The sequence below is a fragment of the Tachypleus tridentatus genome, chromosome 7, assembly GCF_004210375.1.
Source record: "Tachypleus tridentatus isolate NWPU-2018 chromosome 7, ASM421037v1, whole genome shotgun sequence".
Lineage (NCBI taxonomy): Eukaryota > Metazoa > Arthropoda > Merostomata > Xiphosura > Limulidae > Tachypleus > Tachypleus tridentatus.
Genome location: NC_134831.1, coordinates 131,324,877 through 131,346,506, shown reverse-complemented (window position 1 = coordinate 131,346,506; position 21,630 = coordinate 131,324,877). Strand labels below are relative to the sequence as shown.

The window sequence follows — 21,630 nt, the reverse complement described above, 5'->3', positions numbered from 1 at the left end:
ATTAGTTTTAGATATGTAATTATAATTAATTATTATCATATACGTAATGAACAAAGAAAGTTAAATTGATTTCTTGGGTAGGTTTAAAGTTTAAGATACTAATCTGGTAGTCACTCTACATTGTAATATTTAAACAGCACTTTCTCTCTTTTAGTACACAAAGTTAGTTATTTATATTTACGTTAAAACAATATGAATAGTAGGATTAATTAATACTTATACTTATTCTCATGGAGGACTCGTTTCTTGTATTGCATTCCATTTGGACATTTTTTCCAACACATTTTCCGATAGATGGTGCTGGTATAGCTGTCGGGCTGTCTTTTGTAGTAGAATGAGAAATATCGTGATCTGTTTTTATTCTGAAAGGTATTGGCAGTTTTGGGAGAAATACAATGTAATATATAAAGCAATACATGAAAATGTATAATATGTCAAAACAAATGGTATAGATTTTCATGTGACATAACATAAACATTTTTACGAAGTCTTACGTAGTGATATCTAATTTTTTTATAAACAGCGTATCAGTGGTGATACAAAATTGCCATCTGTTGATGAAGTTAGACATTACTATTTAAAAATATCATACATCGAGAAGTTGATCTCTTTATAACATCATAATATTTGCATTTGTTGTCACAGCTTTTTAAAGTACCAGCAACATATAAAACTATAAGTCACACTGTTCATTTTTCATTTCGTTGCTTTAGTCACAGAAAATAATAGCATTATTACTAAAATTCATCGCTTTAAGTAGCGCTACACCTAAAGATGATTAGTAATCCTGTAAGTAATAACGAAAGCGTTTTTAGATGATTGTGCATAATATTATGTAGAAAGTAAATATTACTCCAATGAACAGTAAATAGTAAACACTGATTGAAATTAATTTGCTTATATGTTCAACTAACTCACTTGGAAGACATATCGGTTCCACTAGATGGCACCCTTGTTGTATTCTGTTGCTCGCAGCCAGTTTTAAAATTCTGACAAATCGAGTTGGTCGTCAACTTTTGTGCTTGTTTAAGTTGAGATAAGTTATAAAAGAAGCCTAGAATTGCCTTCAAATTTCCTTCTCGAATTTCTAAACATAAGGAAATAAAATACACCGAAACTATATCTTTCATTACATAAAAAAAAACATTCAAACCAATCATGACATATATTTTCCGTACCTTTTTAATTTTCGGTTATCAATACGTAAACATGCTTCCATAATTAAAAAAAAAAAGACATATAATTAATGGAAAAAATGGAGTGAAATAAATGATCAACTTCAACTAACTTACATAATACATGAAAAACATTAACTACAAAAACATTCTTACTTATTGAAATCAATCACTGTTTTCAGATAGTTTGTTTTGAATTAAAGCTACACAGTGGGTTAACTATATCGACCAGGGATACGGAAACCCTCATTATAGAGATGCGAGTCCGCAGACATACCGCTGTGCCACTGGGGAACGTTTATACATATATGGAGATCAAATGCAAACGTCACTTTGAAACTGCATTATAAGGCTAAGTGCTTAAGTATTTTGGCACACGACAAAGAATCTTTCTGAATACCTCACCTGTAGCAGTCAACCCTTTCGTATCTACTCCAAAAGTCTTTAGAAAGTGAAGACAAACGTTCAGATTCGCTACCTAAAGTTTAAGAGCAGTGTCTGATAATCTCTATTTATACATCACAATAAAAAGTAGCTACCATGTATATGTTTTATACATAAAAGTTTAACATTATTATGTAAAAAGCAAAAGTTTTAGTACTTCGTTATAGCACAAATAAACTATTATTTTTGTAGGAATTTCGAACACTGCCAAAAAAAAAGTTCAAAGGTTATCTGTGTTCCTATCTACACCAGTACTTATTTATTGAACCTTTAACGTGTTTGTTACACGTACACATGTCGATGTTTTTATTTCATATTTCTCAGTAACTGTACAGCTATCTCCTCTTTATTCGACGGTTTGACGTATAAGCTACTGAGTTTAACATTTTGAACATGTGAGAGGCCTGTTAAAATTGTATGACTGATGTTTATATTATTTTTTACGCCTAAATGTTTACCTCAGACGGTTAGGCTTTGTTTCAAAAAGTTTTTGACGGATGTGGAAAGATTCCGTATTATGGGATTGCCATCTGACGTAGTTTCTCAACTGAGTTATAAAACAATCTTAATACAACGGAGACAAATGAACGTAATTTTTCGAGCAGCCCCATCAGCCTTGTTTCCAAACAAAGCTTAGAACTTTGATCACGAATCACTCCACTTACAAATGGAGCTAAGTGAAAACACAGGAATTCGGTGTTTTCATTCGAGTTGTTTATCTGAACTCAAGTGTTAGGACTTTGAAGCCTTCAGTCACTCCATTCACTAAAATAAATAAACACACAAAAACAATATCTTTCAGGCGAGTAACCTTGATTTGGACATTTAAATCTCTTCAGTAATTCTATAAAAGTAGACAGAACTTAAATTCTTTCCTTTATTTACCCAAAACCTCGAAATTTACGATTTTGACCTAATAATTAATTGTTGGGAAGGAACTGATAGTTGTTTAATTGAACAGTTTTGTTACGATGCTTGTGTTTTCGACCATTTTTCTCATGGAAACGATCATTGACTTCGAATTGTTTAACTTATGTGCCTACGTTTTTGTTAAAGGTTGTAGCATTATTACGATGGGTTTCTGGGTTGGAAGGTACTCTTTCGTAACTACAGCCTTCTTTCTGTATGCGGATGAAGGCGTTACTCCAGAGTGACTTTTGCGTGAAGTTCTGTTGTACGATATTTTATGTTTCGGTAGAAAATAGTGAAGGCTTATTTCTTCGAAACGTTGTGCTTTATGGCTCTGAGTTATTTAACGTGTCGCTATAAACTATTATTTATTGGAAAAAACTGCGACATTTTCCTCCAGCAAAAGTCCACGTGGCAGCATTGTTTTGTCGAACAAAAAAATTTTACAATAACCAAATAATTATCCTCTTAAAAATACATTCTCTGGAGACATGGCTGGAAGGTATAGCGAAACGTCATTGTTTTAACATGTACAGATTATTCCTTTAAAGTGTAACTCCCCGTACGGAAATCCAAGTTCATGTCATGTTTCTTGCATGTGTGTGAATAAAAAGAGCAAGAAAACACAATATTTCATCAAGGCGAACAAAATCATAAGTTGAAACATGAACGAACTGTTTTCCTTTATTTTTATAGTTTCAGATATGAGATATAATTTCAATGAATACTCGCATGTGTATATTTTTTCTTCGTGTTGGCACCGATGTTTCATATTGGAATCGCTAAGTTATAATTTAATGCTCATTTATATCATTTTGATGAACTGTTTCAATCTCTACCATTACGAATTTTATATCATTTTGATGACCTGTTTTAATCTCTACCATTACGAATTTTATTTCATTTTGATGACCTGTTTTAATCTCTACCATTACGAATTTTATATCATTTTGATGACCTGTTTTAACCTCTACCATTACGAATTTTATTTCATTTTGATGAACTGTTTCAATCTCTACCATTTCGAATTTTATTTCATTTTGATGACCTGTTTTAATCTCTACCATTACGAATTTTATTTCATTTTGATGACCTGTTTTAATCTCTACCATTACGAATTTTATCAAGATCTCGAAAGATAAGATACATATACCAGCCTGTTTGCGTACGAAATATTGGATTTTAACGTCCAAATTTGAAACACGATTTTTGTGGCTAAAAACGAAGCATAATCATATGTTTGTCAGAATAATACAGTATACTGTCTGGTTCATTTTATTTTTATTGTTTCAGAAACTAAATCATACCTATATTGATTTTTGTAACCATGGATAAAATTGATATTCGGTTCATTTTCCTATACGAGTTCAAGCTTGATCACAATGTGGCAACAGCAGCTCGTGATAGCAATCATGCATTTGGTGATAGTATAACGTACAGTACAGCGTAGGTTTAAGAGCATTCCCTCTGGTGACCCAAGCCTTGAAAATGAGCCTCTGACCCACCCATCAGACAGCCATTAATGAGGAAGAAATGAAGGTCTTGAATCAGATAGCAACTAAACAGTAAGAGAACTTGCTGACAAACTTAATGTTCATTATTTAACAGCATCCTGCCATCTTGAAACAATTGGTAAGGTGAAAAATCTGGACAAATGGGCACCTCACGAATTGACTGAAAACCATCAAACAAGACGAGTTGAAAGTTGTTCTCCACTCCTCAGTCGCAACAAAAACCGACCCTTTTCTCCATAAAATTGTCACCTGTCATAAAAAATTGATTCTTTACGACGACCGACAATGATTTGGACAGTGTCTTGACTATGAAGAACTACCAAAATCAGCTGTTCACCATAAGAAGCTTGTGATGGTTGTCAGCAGGTGTGTTCATTCTTAAACCCAGGAGAAATAATCACTGAAGAGAAATACTGTTGTGAACTTGAAATTATATATCAAAAACATTCAACAACAGTCCATCCCAGTAAGTCCATACTGCTTCAAGACAATGCTCACCTGATGTCTCACGCTACTGTCTAAAAACTAAACACACTTCAGTTGAAAACTATACCACATCCACCATATTCAGCAGATCTTCCCTCTACAGATTGTAACTTTTTAAACACTTGGTCATTTTTATAAATCAAAAAACAAAGTGTGCAATGCAAAACCAAAGGACAATAGAAAGTGCTTTCAAGTACTTCATTGCATCTAAGAATGGCCAATTCTTTAAATATCGTAGTTATAAAGTGTATTGAGTCTAAAGGAGTTTATTCTGATAAAATAAATTGCACAACAAAGAGATGTACTTGTTTCACACTTACCTTTAAAAATCTTACATTTCATGTATACAACAGTCTGATACTTTCAAGTAAGTTTTAAACTTAAGTTTTTTTCCATATGGAATCTTTTTCTAGTCCCCAACATTAAACATTATTCATGTTGACTAACAAAAATTAGAATTAAAAAAACAAACTCATATTTGTAAAGGACAGAACGTTATTCTAATAGCACTGGGTTTTCTCTACTAAGACAAACTAGACACCAGAAGCACTGATTTCCTTCTCTCCTACCAAACTGAAAAAAAAACATTTAACGAGAATTGTTTCTTTGAAAATAATCATAAAATTAAACGGTGGGCTATCTATGCTTTGCCCATTACGAGTACAGAACAACAGTGTTTGTAACAGTCAAAAGCTATAAGTAAATAAGACATAACATTAGATGGGCAAACTTCCTTTAAAAGTAGAGGGTGTGTGTGTGTTGTTTTTTTTTTACAGCGAAGCTACATCGGGCTATCTGCGGAGCCCCCCCCGTCCAAGAGGGGAATCTAACCCCTCATTGTAGCGTTGCAAATCCGTAGACATACTGCTGTACTAGCGGGGGATTATAGTTAGACGTTTTACTGTATTTGTAACAGTCAAAAGCGACAAGTGAATAAGACACAACATTACATGGACGTGTGTCACTGGAAGAGGGGGTAGTTGTTGTTTGTTTTGTTTTTTGAATTTCGCGCAAAGCTATTCGAGGACTATCTGCGCTAGCCGTCCCTAATTTTGCAGTGTAAGACTAGAGGAAAGGCAGCTAGCCATCACCACCCACCGCCAATTCTTGAGCTACTCTTTTACCAACGAATAGTGGGATTGACCGTCACTTATAACGCCCCCACGGCTGAAAGGGCGAGCATGTTTGGTGCGACCGGGATTCGAACCCGCGACCCTCGGATAACGAGTCGAATGCTTGAACACGCTTGGCCATGCCGGGCCGTGGTAGGTATTGAACATTGTATCTTCAATTTAGGTCCGTAATTAATTTCTCTCATGAATAATATTTTCTTTGTCTAATATACGTAAAATTCTTCTTTAAGTATTTTTTCCCTGAAATTTTGTTTCATCTTAACAGATTAAACTTCATTTTCTTAGAGATTTCTCTTTCGAAAACATAAAAGCTGTGGCCTTATTTATTTGTACAATTATTAGTTCCCAGAATAAATGTCTCCAGTTCTAATCTGTTTCTAACATTTTAAATCCATAGGCACGGTGGTGTACCAGGGGTGGGGTGGGGTGGGGAGATTTATTGAGAAATACAAATTTGTAACCAGGTAGTTAAGGTACTCGACTCTCACTCTGAGAGTCGCAGGTTAGAAATATGTTCGCCCTTTCAGCTCTAGGGCGTTATAAATTGACAGACAATTCCATTATTTATTGGTAAAAGAGCCCAGGAGTTGGCTGAGGTGATCATGACTAGCTGCCTTCCCTCTAGTCTTACACTGCTAAATTAGGGAGGGCTAGCGCAGATAGCCCTTGAGTAGCTTTGCGCGAAATTCAAAACAAACAAATTGTTTAAACCATAAATAAGCGAAAGGGATTAAGCACGATTCTAGTTTCATGAAAAACTATTAGCCAATTTGTAAAATATATTCGAACTTGAAGAAAAAGCAGCGAAAGGAGATTACAAAAGAATCAAACATGTTGCTAAAATATACTTCATAAAAACAAATGTCCGTCAGTGTTGCATGCTAAAAGTTCATACGAGGAGCTATACACGTGGTAAGTTGAAATAGACAAGTAGTAACAGAGTAACGTTAGATGAACCTCTTGAAACTGAATTGTAATTATATTATTACATAATTCATCAGTTGGTAAGTTGTTTTTCTTACTTGACACCAAACAACTGCCTAAAAATTCAACAGTATAACCGATGTAAAATTAAATAAATAATAATTTACTTAATATTTGAATTACTGGTAACATTTCAATTGTTATGATATGATATTCTTAACTTAGCAAGGACCGCATCAAAATGAAGACGTGCATATGCAGTTATGTTTTAGGACACATATGTTTTAGTTAAGATAGTTGTCATTCATTTCAAAAGATGACAGCTCTGCTACTTTAGCTTGGACTGTCTAATCACTAAATAATTTTTACCTGGGTGAACACAGTCTCTTACAAGTAACAGCAGATTGGTTCTACTCTGATGACTGAAGAGTTTTAACCTGGAGGAGCAGAACCTCTAACAGTGACAGCCTATTGGTTCTTCTCTGATGACTAGAGAATTTTAACCTGGATGAACAGAACCACTTACAAGTAACAGCAGATTAGTTCTACTTCTTTGTAGTTCTGCTCTTCTCTTGTTATTAAAGGGTTTCATGAAGCAGTTCTATCACATCTCAGAGAACCCATTTGTTGCAGGATGTTGCTTTTATCATTCCTTGTTTTCGAAAGCAGATAAGGTTAAAGTGTCCTTACTAGCCTATCTCCTCTGTAAAAGTTCAGAGTGCTACTTTATGGTAATGGATGTTACTCCACGCTGCTACCTGTGGTAGTAGCCAAATCTGTCTGCGTATGAACCACCACTAATACGTTCTCGTTCTGCTTTTCATGTTCCAGATGCAAGTAGAGACAGAGATGCAGTGACTGACCGTTTCCTGTGTTATACGTCTGGTCACTCTTTTATTGCTTATCTGACCAAACAAAAATACCACACATGTTTGCCGTGTTATCGAAAAATGACCTAATCACTGGAACTAGGATAGTGAGTGACGAAGGCGTTGCTGAAGGAACTACACCAAAATATTTAGAGGTCAAAGCTTCTACATTTAGCTAGGGGCCTTAGCAGTGTCAAGCTGATGCATGCTACTATGGAAGTAAGTAAAGGGATTTTTCTTTTTGTAGAGATGAATTTATAAGTGTGTGTAAAGGCTTAAGATACTTAAATTAATACCGATAACAATAATAAACAATGCATGTCGTATTTCTCTGTGAGTTGTATACTATTTGCCTTAAATACAGTCCTGTTATTACTATAACTTTGTGCCAGCCACTGGTACACACCTGGTGAAATAGAAATCGATTGGTTTATTTTCTGTACTTCTGAAGGTATTCCAAATAATCTAAATGTACTTCATCTGTATTCAGGTGCGGTTTAGTTCTAGCTAAGACAGGGTTTTAGGTATCGTATGTCTCAAGATATTACTGAACAACAAATACCGTCTGGAATGATATATTCAGACTGGAAGAGAGGTTGGCTATTAATTCCTCATAGAATTACTTCATAAGCGCAAACGATAACTCTTTGTACTTAACCTGTTTGTAACTTTTTTCGTGACGCCATTTTGGATCGAAAGTGAAACAATTTGTAAGTAGGTCAAATGCATGTATGGTGCTGACATCTAGCGTTGATGTTAAGTATTATTGAGAACGAATTAACTCGTCCGTGACACTGAACAAGTGAATGTCCCAATACGAAAAACCAACAAAAAACACCACTGATCTTTTTCTATCTCTAACAGTTGACGTATTTAGAACATTTCACACATTTTTTATCTCTTCTAATGATTACGGTGGGTGAGACCGAAACCAGATCCACGTTACGATGTTGTATTAACAGCCACATCTTAGATTTTTGCCTGTCCAAAGTGACCAATGGATAACAGGGGTCACCGCTCTACGTAATGGTTCCCATTGTTTTTTTATATTTGTTTCATCACAGAAACGTAGTGGACACTTTAATGAATTTATACATTGACAAAACTGAATATTGTATCAGCGTGGGGAAGTCGGGAAATCACAGTCTCAGCCAGACAACGTAACTAATGTCTCTGTTATTACTTTAGTTGACTCCTTCGTTAAATTATTCACGTTTTAGATTAATAACTCGATGAAAGTACATGGAAATGAATGATATTTTGTATATAAATTCCCACAATATTATATTGTTGTTGTTTTTGCATTTCGTGCAAAACTACTCGAGGGCTATCTGCGCTAGCTGTCCCTAATTTAGTGTAAGACTAGAGGGAAGGCAGCAAGTCATCAACACCCACCACCAACTCTTAGGCTACTCTTTAAACAACGAATAGTGAGATTAACCGTCACATTATAACGCCCCACGGATAGCATGTTTGGCGCGACAGGGATTCGAACATGCGACTCTTAGGTTACGAGTCGCACGACTTAACCCACCTGGCCATGCCGGGCTCTATTATGTAGATGTCCATAAACATCCACCGATAGAACTTAAAGTATACTATGTTAGTGCCAAAAGTGATAAGCTAGCCGTACGGAAATTACTACTCGGTAATCTATATTATTTTGTCCATTTTCGCTAAGTCTCTGCTGGCGAATTTCTCTTATGTTCGTTTGGCAGTGATATAAAAGAGCAGTTTTTTAAAACTTATGTTTTAGTAAAAATTTATGTAACAAGTAAAGTTATCAAAACGGAATAAATTCTGGACAAAAGATAAAAGCAACCAGAAAAGTTAAAAATTTAACCTAATGATAATATAGATGTCTTTCACTCAATGTTGTTTCAAGTATCATAATATAGATGTCTCTCACGCAAAGTTATTTCAAGTATCATAATATAGATGTCTCTCACGCAACGTTATTTCAAGTATCATAATATCAATGTCTTTCACTCAATGTTGTTTCAAATATCAACCAGTATGATTGGAATGTTCTAAAGCAGCCAAAATTTGGCTGCATAAAAATGTATATCACAATAATAATGTTAATTTTTCATAAATATTCTATACGTTCTAATGTCTAATATAAATTTTGAAACTTTACTTACTAGAATATATACTACAATAACTATAGTAACAAATACATATACATTTAGGAAAGTAGTAACAAAGCTGTATACGTGTGGTTTGAATTTCGCCCAAAGTTACACGAGGGCAATCTGCTCAAGCCGTTCCCTAATTTAACAGTGGAAGACGAGAGGGAAGGCAGCTAATCATCACCACCCACCACCAACTCTTGGGCTACTTTTTTACCAACAAATAGTGAGATTTACCACACATTATATCGCCCCCACGGCTGAAAGGGCGTGCATTTTTGGTGTGACGGAGATTCGAACCCTCAACCCTCGGATTACGAGTTAAGTGCCTTAACCATCTGACCATTCCGGAACATAACATTAGGCGGAAAGACAGATAATCATCACCACCCACCGCCATCTATCGGGCTTTTCTTTTACCAAAGAATAGTGGGATTGACCGTCACATTATAACGCCCCCACGGTTGAAAGGCCGAGCATGTTTGGTGTGGGAGGAATTTGAACCCGCGACCCTTAGATTACGAGTCGAGCGCCTTAACAACTGGTGATGCCGGGGCCGTACGTACAAATTGTAATTCATATATTAACTAGTTTACAATATTAAATCAGTTATTTAATGAGATAAGAAAAAAAAATTAAAATGCAGCTAAATAATTACTGTGATATAATATTGTGAATATTAATATAATGATTTAAACAAAGGCCCGGCATGGCCAAACGTGTTGAGGCATGCCACTCGTAATCTGAGGGTCGCGGGTTCGCATCCCCGTAGCGCCAAACATGGTCGTCCTTTCAGCCGTGGGGGCGTTATAATGTGACGGTCAATCCCACTATTCGTTGGTAAAAGAGTAGCCCAAGAGTTGGCGGTGGGTGGTGATGACTAGCTGCCTTCCCTCTAGTTTTACACTACTAAATTAGGTACGGCTAGCACAGATAGCCCTCGAGTAGCTTTGTGCGAAATTCAAAAACAAACTAACAAATAATTTTAAATTATATTATTCTAAATAAAATATTTTAATTATAATGTGTGATGTTTATTCTAATTGTAATATTTTGTTCCGTACATGATTTAACAACTGGACTGAAGAAAAAATAATGTATGGTTCACTATAGCGATATCAAGGTTTTAAAAGTATATTCATATATAAATCAGTTGAACCTCGCACACCAGTCCTCGATCAGAAGACAAGTGGAGTACAAATTGTCATCTTGTTCTGATTTAACAAAGTAATGTTATGTCGTCCTGAGTGTTTGTGTTCAGATCCGATTAAATTCCAGACAAACGTTGAACCACGTGGCATCATCCACACTAGCCATAACAAAAAACAAACTCATCGTGTTTAATAATAGATGTCACAACTGACGAGGCATAACTCTAAAACGATTCTAGCCAAAATAAATCACTGCGTGGCCCTACACATGACTCTCTGAATGTGATTTATAGCGTACTCGTTAACTTTATAGCATGCTTGGAGAAATGGAACTCGCCTTCATGTGGTTTATGTAATGTGATCTTCGAAACTATAAAAACCAACCGTTGAACAACTTCCTGGACTGGCTCGTTTTATCTTTATTATTGTGTATTACCGAGCTATTATAGTTACGGGTTTCTTATTACATACAACTTTGACCAGGTGATTAAGGCACTCGACTCATAATCTGAGGGTCGCGGGTTCAAATCCCTGTCATACCAATCATGCTCGCCCTTTCAGCCGTGGGGGCGTTATTACGCAATGGTAAATCCTACTATTCGTTGGTAAAAGAGGAACACAAAAGTTGGCGGTGGGTGGTAATGACTAGCTGCCTTCCCTATAGTCTTACACTCCTAAATCAGGGACGGTTCGCGCAGATAGCCCTCGAGTAGCTTTGCGCAAAATTCAAAAAACAAGCATTGAATCCTGTAAACTTACTGGTGACCTAGCAGGAAATTCTGTATTCTATACCTTAGAACACTGATTTTTATTTACGTGTTTACTTTCTTAGTTTTATCCTGAATATTCTGTATTTGAATATTTTGTCAACTTTTGATAAAACTTTACTTGATATATCCGTGTCCGGATATATATCACATTCCCATAAAGTCCGTCCTACTTTAACAAGTTGTCGTCCATTCGCTTCACCAGCTTCTAAAACATATGAGAAATATGTTTTCAATTTCTTTACTGGTCATTATACATTTCAGTAGAAATATTCGGAAATAAGAATGCTATTAATCAGTCCAGTTATGGGACTATAATGTTAAATTCGGATTCCATTCCTACGGGCCCCCCGCTAGTACAGCTGTATGTCTCCGGATTTACAACGCTAAAATCAGGAGTTCGATTCTCCTTGGTAGGCTCAGCAGAGGGCCCGATGTGGCATTCCTATAAGCAAACACACATACTCCATTCCTACGGTGGGCACAGCGCAGACGACTCAGGAATTAGGTGTTCTCCAAAATCATATACTGTAAATAACATTTGAAAATAATTTAGGGTACAAAAATATCACCTATCAGGTATTTTTGAGAAATTTATTTTTATCCAGTCGTTTAATTAAAAATATGTTTAAACTAAGTAAGGAAAAACGTTAAGGTGAAGATCAGTTTTTATTCACAGATCATGAGTACCTGAGATTAACCTCCTCCACTGTGTTTCTAATTATGTTTTGTGTTTTCGAAAACGATACCTAACGATATTTGCGTTAAGCCACTAAAACAGTAACTTTTATATGTATATATATATATATGTATATGTATGATGTGTTTACAATTGTATATATACACGTATAATGGCTTACAAATGTATATATAGATATGTATAATGTGTTTACAAATGTATAGCGTTTTGCACTCATTTCTCCTGGGATGATTAGCGGTAAAATCCCAGGTTCGATTCCTAGAGGTAAACTGTGTACGTATAGCTTTAGTTCAGCTCTTCACTGAAACCCATCAACATTAACATAATTATTCAATGAAGCAACGTGTAAACAATACGTACTTTATGTTTGCAAACAAATTTTGTATTATGAAGTGTTTTAAGCTGCCCTTTCTAGTAAAACGTTTAAGAACATTTTATGTTATAAAACATTATAATATGTACAGATGTCTTGTACTTCCGTTTCTAATAATGTTACATTTAGAAATACTTATAATTATGAAGGCAGAGGTGTTTAACATTTGTTTAATATTCAGTTAGATCTTAGTCATACATCCTTTGTTTCAGATATATATGACATACGTTGTAATTACTAAAACGACAATGCGTAAGAATAATTACATGGGGCACCGAAACCTCTAGTAGCCTTAATGCTTGCTAATACAACGAAAATTATAGCCAGTCTTGTATGCCACATTTGTTATTCATTAACAGTTAACACTTCGCTATTTTAGACGTTTCGTGTACTAAATGTAATGTATCTTAAAATGCTAATATAAATAGCGTTTCAGCTGAAAATTTATACATCCTAAACAATAGCCGGCTTGATGGACTACTTTCTTGAGCGGAAGGTCTCGTTGGTTGCACACTAGAATAGTTATGGTGAAGTTGAAAAGCTGTTATGTATTCTATTGAACTAGTAACAGACGATGTGAGTAATAGTCATACGCTTCCCATTGCACAGTGGCATGTCTGTGAACTCGCAACACTAAAAAAAAAAAAAAACGTGTTTCTTTACCCGTGGTTGGCAAAGCACAGAAAACCCATTGTGCAACTTTGGTTTGTTTGTTTATTTTGGGATTTCGCGCAAAGCTACACGAGGGCTATCTGCGCTAGCCGTCCCTAATTTAGCAATGTAAAGCTAGAGGGAAGGCAGCTAGTCATCACCACCCGCCGCCAACTTTCGGGCTGCTCTTTTACCAACGAATAGTGGGATTGACCGTCACATTAAACGCCCCTACGGCTGAAAGTAAGAACATATTTGGTGCGACGGGGATTCGAACCCGCGACCCTCAGATAACGAGTCGAACGCCTTAACCCACCTGGCCATGCCAGGCCGTTATAAATGGTACTATAACCTAAACGCAATATATTACAATTACAAAGGATTTTCTTTTCCGATTAATCATGTTCAATCAATCTAGTTCAATAAACTGCATTGTTCTCATCACACTAATGTTAATTTTTGGAATTGTTTTACAATCCCTGTGTGGTAAGAAAACAAGAAAATATTATAGAAAACTGTTATTTTCACTATCTTTTAATCTCACATATTTTATAGGTACAATAAATCGAATATGAAAAAGTCAAAATTAACTTCCGAATTTTTCGGCCCGGCATGGCAAGGTGGTTAGGGCACTCGACTCGTTATCCGAGGGTTGCGAGTTCGAGTCCCCGTCAAACACCAAACATGCTCGCCCTTTCATTCTTGAGGGCTTTATAATGTAATAATCAATCTCATTATTCGTTAGTAAAAGGGTAGCCCAAGAGTTGGCGGTTGGTGGTGATGACTAGCTGCCTTCTCTCTAGTCTTAAACTGCTAAATTAGAGTACGGATAGCGCAGATAGCCCTCGAGTAGCTTTGCGCGAATATCAAAACAAACCAAACCAAACTACCAAATATTTCAAAAACTTTCAAATGGCTTCCAAATCGAGATTAACGTTTCGTTAGCAAGAGCACTAAAGCAGAAAGTATCCTTTCCGTTATCAAGCCCATAAATAAATAGTGAGTCATACTTAAACCGGAAAAAAACACTAAAAATCGATAGGACAAGGCTTTCGTCAATATCTTGTTTTAACTTGATTTTAATGGACAATGTACTAGAATAACTTGTACCAATTAATCATTTTGTTAGAAGTAACAATATCATCAAGTATAATGCTCATTATTTCATTGAAACTTCACAGCGTCAATATTGTTAATCAGTGCTTCCTTAGGGAAGTTTGGAAGTTAATTCCTACAATGTCTTGATACATGTGCTAATATAAAACTAATATGAATATTTGTATGCTCGCCCTTTCAGCCGTGGGGGCGTTATAATGTGACGGTCAATCCCACTATTTTTTGGTAAAAGAGTAGCCCAAGAGTTGGTGGTGGGCGGTGATGACTAGCTGCCTTCCCTTTAGTCTTAAACTGCTAAATTAGGGACGGCTAGTGCAGATAACCCTCGTGTAGCTTTGCGCCAAAGTCAAAAAACAAACAAAACATTTATAAACGCTTAAAAGCTAATTTTTCTCTCACCTTATACTTCTTCAACTAATACAATTTTTGCTGAGTATCTGCTGACAGATCATATGCTCCACTCAATATGTGTCCCCTCATGTGTCTCATATTCGAACAGAAGCAGGACACTTAAAATGACGACAGAAATATATGTCAATATCTCCCACGTACCCGTGGAATGTGATACATCGTGTAGTTTTACGAGAAACTCAACAATCAAACTTACATTCTCGTGGCATTTAGTACCATGCTCATTGTCTACCTACTTTTGCAGTAGGACGCATAACATCCAAACGATACACGAGTTCACTGGAGGTACGAACGCAATTGAATGTGACTAACTACGTTTTTATGAAGGAACGCATTCGCCTGGTCCGATGACCATCATTCCAAACCACCGAGCCCCAAACGTCTGTTACATATCTTATCACCTTGGCTGCCCTACTATTCGTGTCAATAGCAATAACCATCTTGATTCACTCGCAACATTGGTTCCATTAGTTAATCTATCGGGATAACAGCACCCACACGTGACGTCATAAGCGAATCTCTCGTTTGTACTACCGATATAGGATGACTAACACATTTTGTTAGTCCGCTGTTGTCCTGGTTGATCTCCTACGTACCATTAGTTCAAAAATATTCTATATTCGTACATTTAGTTCCCCCCCATTCATCTCAGAAGGAATAACTGAGAAAGTGAATCAATCCAGCCCCCCCCCCCCAAGCAGCACAGTGGATTTGTTTTTTTGTTTTTCTTAATTTCGCGCAAAGCTACTCGAGGGCTATCTGTGCTAGCCGTCCGTAATTTAGCAGTGTAATACTAGAAGGAAGGCAGCTAGTCATCATCACCCACCGCCAACTCTTGGGCTACACTTTTACCAACGAATAGTCGGATTGACCGTCACATTATAACGCCCCCACGGCTGAAAGGGCGAGCATGTTTGGCGCGACCGGGATGCGAACCCGCGACCCTCAGATTACGAGTCGCACGCTTGGCCATGCCGGGCCCAGCACAGTGGAATGACTGCGAATTTATAACATTAGAAACCGGACTTCGATACCTGTGGTGATCACAGTTCAGATAGTCCATTTCGTATATTTGTGGTTAACTACAAAGAAATTCAGTCTTTAAAAGAATATTGTGTTTCTACAGATAAAAATTGAATATGTAAATAGATAAAAACCGAAGTTCAATTATAGATGGTGTTTTAACTTAACATTTATTTTTTATATTCTTTAGAAGTCTACATTGAAGAGTTCGATTCTATAAAACGAAAATATTTTCCCATAAATAACTTGTTCCAGAAGCGATGACTTTCGCGTTGTTTTTTAATTCGGGTGCGCTAATAAATAGATTTCGAATTCATTACTTAAGTTAAAATATTTTAAATTCATTGAAACACTTTAGCATTGAAAACTACGGGCAAGACATATGGAGTCAGAAACGTCTGTGAGTTAAGCCTATTTTATGATACATAATTTGAAGGCATGCGATTTTAACCGACCACGAAAATATTTTTGAGTTTTGCATTTTTCTTCGAAATTTTTTCTACTCGCTCGAGATTTTCCGGGAACATTTTATACGTCAACAGATTTGATGTTCTTCAATGAGATGTTTCTCATCGGCGTTTACTGTGCGAATAAAAAACATAATAAGCATAGAACATAAAAAACATAAAACCGAAAAGACATTTACTGAAATGACGATTGTGAATCATAGTAACTATAATTATGAGTAGATGTCACTAGGTTTGGGACACGATTAATTACTACTGTCCCACAAACCAATAATATAATACAGATGAGACCTCCTAGACGGTAATCTATACAGTTTAAATGATTCAGTAATTTATGTAAATCTAAATTGTACCACATGTCTACATGATTACCTTCCCTGTCTAAAACTCCAAAGTCCAATAAATATTACTTCGAAAGAAAATCACCATTTTCAACATAAGATGTCTGTATTAAATAGACACACAATAAAGGTTGATGGTCACACGTACTTCGTTATCTAATAATTCTGTTGTTCAGAAATAAATCGATTCAGGAAGTTTTTAATTTAACTGAGTTTCAAGCTGGCTAAAAAATTGAAAAGTTTGAACTTATTCTGTGTTATATTTCTAGGGTTGTGCAATATATTAATTTTACTACACATCAGCTCACGAGTGAAAAAACAACAACTGGTGTACATCTAACACCTTTAGATACCACTATGAAATGTTAACATTCTAAATTTATATCTTATTCACTTTGGTATAAAGGTTCTAACCTCGTATATTATAACCCTATAGTAAGCATTAATATTTAACGCGTAAATTTTTATCAGGGTTATAGCATAAATACAATAAGTTTGTTAGCCAATCTTAATTAAATCGTGCCACCTAAAACCTACAGAATATATATTAATGTAGTAACATAAAAATACTAGTTTTTCTCATTACAGTTCGATAGGTTATTATATCTGTAGTAAGATTTCACCACATGTCAGTTGAATGAATAGAAACAAATGTGTAAACTGTCTAAATAGTGTTCTAACACAACACTGCACAACACGTGTTATAAATACAGATAACTCAGAGTACAAGATATTCAAAACTGCTCATTCGGTCTCGTATAGATTTGTAAAATGTTACCCATACTTAGCGAATAATATTTTATCATGTTTAAAGGAAGCAAATTCTGTCTTCCTTTATTTATGTGACGAGGTAACCTTTCCAACAGTGTGTGCATACGTGTATGTACACACATGTGTATATACATATATGTTAGTGAAAATAATTACGTTTTGATGAAGTTAAATAGTTAAATAAGTAACAACATAAGGAAGTTTAAAAACAGCAAATTCAGACCTCTGACTAATTATGTAATTTATTATTTTAACTCAAAGACAAGTGAAAGCAAAACCAGATTAAACAGAAACGCTGTATCAACTGAAAAGATCCCAGGAATATAAATATGTATATATATATATATTTCATAAGTAAATATCTTTTTGGCCCATATATGACCAAAAATCATTGGGAAGTTACAACGCTCAAAATAAGAAATATAAAGAAAAATACACTAATACCACAAAGAATTACTACATCAAAAATACACTAATACTACAAAAAAATTACTACATCAAAAATACACTAATACCACAAAGAAATTACTACATCAAAAATACACTAATACCACAAAGAAATTACTACATCAAAATACACTAATACTACAAAAAAATTACTACATCAAAAATACACTAATACCACAAAGAAATTACTACATCAAAAATACACTAATACCACAAAGAAATTACTACATCAAAAATACACTAATACCACAAAGAAATTACTACATCAAAAATTAATGATTTGAGTATTTAAAAAATATTCTGCATATTAGTGTGCTCCAGTATTGTGCTGTAAGAGCATTGTACTATAATTGTATTGTACTATAAGATCATTTCGCCTGAAATACTTACCACACTTTGTTATATTCTAATGTATCGCGAGTCTAATAACACTGTACATGTGAACACTTTATAACGTTGCAACCATGACACATATTTCACAAGGTTCTATATCTTTCCACATTCTCTCATGTAGAAACACCGCGAGAAAACATATTCTACATACGAACATATCCCTTGACACTAAGCTTCAGTCAGTTATGTCACGGAACAGTTATCTGAGTGTATTATATATATATATATCAACATACCTTTACTTTGCACACACTGTAACATTGTTTTGCATTTACTCTTTAAAGTTCTAGTCATCGCGTGCCGTTAGACACTCGTACATATCTCTTCACGAAAAAGCTAACACTTTTAGATATGGAAAAATTGCGTCCAGCCGTGAGGACCCCAGAAAATTCCTGTCATAATTACCCACCGTGTCTTCACTCCTCCCACCCCCTGTTTAGTTGGTGAATCACCTCACAGTAGCAGGATAAGTCACAGGTTGGCATAAAGTCTTTGTGCTCGGTTGGATAAGTTTATGTTGGACATACCCTCAGGAAAACCGATGTAAATATTATGGTTGGTTTCCACGTTAAATAGGTGTTACTGTGAGAGAAGGAAATTTGGTAATTTTACAATAAATAGAGACGATATCTATCAGTAGCACAACAGAATAACTTCTGTGTTTAGTAAACGCATAAAATTCTGAAATAGCCATCAAGTACTTAAATTCAGTTTTTAACCAAAATTAAAAACAAACAGACTCCAAAATATGGCGGAAAGATATCCGTTTATAAAACTACTTGCTTTTATACACGACTTATGCGTGCGCGTTTTTCTAAAAGCAAAGCAACACTGGGCTATCTGCTGAGTCCACCAAAGGGAATCGAACCCATAATTTTAGCTTTGTAAGTTTGTAGACGTACCGTTGGCCCAACGGGGGATACGAATGATGCAGAAGGTTTTCACACTTCAAACATTTTATAGTTCTGGATTACAAATAAACCAACTTGCAACTGTTTATTTCTATAACTTTAATGATCCAGATTCGCCTATTTTACAGAATTAACCATGTAGCGTTTTTTTAGTTTTAAGCAAAAAATTAATATTGTGATTTGTCGGTCTAACAGAATCAACCATGTAGCATTTTTTTTTTAGTTACAAATTTAACAAAAATTAAATATTTCAAGAATAATTCGTCCGGTCTTTGAGGTTTTTATTTGATGTTTTTGTTTCTCAGTATCTTATTTGTTAATGTTTGTTCATGACAGAACGTGATAGTATGATGGGACTTAATTTTGTTTATGTATATTGAAAGATTTATGTTCCAGCTTTACTGTCACGCACGCGTGCTTTTTTATGTTACCCATGTGGGAAATTTATGTTCCGGAAATGAACAACTGGAAATTCTACCTCATCATGACGTCTAACCTCGAGAGAGGAATAAGCTAAAAAATATTATGCACATGGCTTTTAATGAGAACCACAAACACCTCGTCGTGTGTAAAAAGTGAAACTCGATATGTAGGAATATACTTATAATTATTTAACTAGTTTTGGTAAAAATGACTTTGTCATAGTTTTGTAGGACTAAATACGTTGAAACTAGGAAAAGTCATCAATCAGATTAGTTCATGCCATTCAATCAAACAACATATTACAATATAAAAAATCAGATAAATGTTTGACTTATTTTAAAGCCTTTAAAACAAATGCCAAAGAAATTGAAAATAGCCAAAGATTACTGCAAAATAATGCAGATGAACTATATATTATATCTCGAGGTGCACGATTTATTAAATAATCTAATGGTTCAAACTTACTCTCTCCAGGGTTTAATTATTATTAAATGTCCATTGTACGAAGAAATCTTACAGCACAACTTTTGTATGTAATTTGTTAATGTAGTACACAAAATTTTCTAAAAGGACCATATACAACCGATATACAATATAACCTATATCTACCATATAACCTGTAACTACCATATACAACCGATCTAACACATAACCTGTATTTCCCATATACAACCGATCTACCATATAGCCTATATCTATGATATACAACTGAAGTATCATATAACCTATATCTAACATATAAGGCCCAGCATGGCTTGATGATTCAAAGTACTCGACTCGCAGTCTAAGGGTCGCGGGTTCGAATCCCCATCCTACCAAACATGCTCGCCCTTCCAGCCGTGGGGGCGTTATAATGTGACGGTCAAACCAACTATTCGTTGGTAAAAAAGTAGCCCAAGAGTTGGCGGTGGGTGGTGATGACTAGCTGATTTTCCTCTAGTCTATCATTGCTAAATTAGGGAGGGCTAGCGCAGATAGCCCTCGTGTAGCTTTGTTCGATTTAAAAAAAAAACCAAACCAAATTTCCTTTATGATTTATAGCATTCACAACAAATTAGAACACACTGAATGTCGATCGTTTGTAATAGTTATTTGTAAAATTGTGTGCTTTCAAGTTATAAATATATATATATACTTCTTACCATTGCAGATGAAGTTTTGGGGTTCCGAATAACTTCTGATACTCTCGAACCAACTGCAGTAAGAAGATAAAAAGCCATTTTAAACAACAGCTGTAACAAAAATACAAAACAAAAATTATTAAAAAATCACAATTTGAGATGACGTTGCCACTTTGACGCTGTCAAAATCGGACTACGTATAATAGCAACAACGAATATGAAGTTTACTTGTTTAAACGAATTTTCCTGTTTTAATGTACAATAACAATTTATATAGTCACAGTGATAGTAGACATCATTAAACTAACTTGCACTGAAATATTGGGCTCGCGAAACATTTAATTTTTTAAGTGACATTTTTATATAAGGAATTCACTGAAATTTATAGTTTATTACATACGTACACTGTATTTACTGGCAAAAATAAATATCCACAAAGACATATAAGTATATACAAACTCATGGATCTAAAAAAACCCAAAAAACTCTTACAACAAACATCTATTAATATTTGATCAATAATTTCTTAATAATTGGCAAACAATAATTTTCACTGCCCCGGTTGTAGTTTTGTTTTTCTTTCAGAGCAAAGGACTATATGCTGTGTCCACTGCTGTGGATGGAACCCCAGACTTTAGCGTTATAAATCCACAGACTTCCTGCTGTCCTACTGGGGGTGGGGGTGGGGGTAAGGACCTATCTACCAACTTCGTAATAAATTATTAAATTCACCATACATTCATAAAGAAAACCCATTTCATGTTGATGTTACTCAGACGTCCCTTAGGATTCCCATTTCAAAATGGCATACTTAAAAATAATACCTGTAGCAAATGTTAGAAATGTTAACATAAATCGTAATTCAACCTGTAAGTCAAACCAAGCTTAGAAGCTAACCCTACTTGGTTTTCATTTAAACTATGAGACCAAACCTTACCCTACATCCTCCTCATGCCAAGGTTCGGGGCTCAGAAAATA

The 21,630-nt window shown here is 35.2% G+C and overlaps 1 protein-coding gene across 3 annotated transcripts in view; it reads right to left on the bottom strand.

Moving 5' to 3' along the window:
* The window catches only part of LOC143256614 (uncharacterized), a 100,163-nt gene that overhangs the window by 55,741 nt on the left and 22,792 nt on the right, over positions 1 to 21,630 (bottom strand). For all 3 annotated transcript variants that reach the window (XM_076514037.1, XM_076514035.1, XM_076514036.1), the window contains 3 exons: positions 20,674 to 20,726; positions 919 to 1,087; positions 223 to 362 (listed from right to left, as the gene is read on the bottom strand). In XM_076514037.1, the coding sequence (XP_076370152.1) occupies positions 223 to 362; positions 919 to 929 (151 nt within the window). In that variant the 5' untranslated portion in view covers positions 930 to 1,087; positions 20,674 to 20,726. The remainder of the gene's footprint in view (positions 1 to 222; positions 363 to 918; positions 1,088 to 20,673; positions 20,727 to 21,630) is intronic.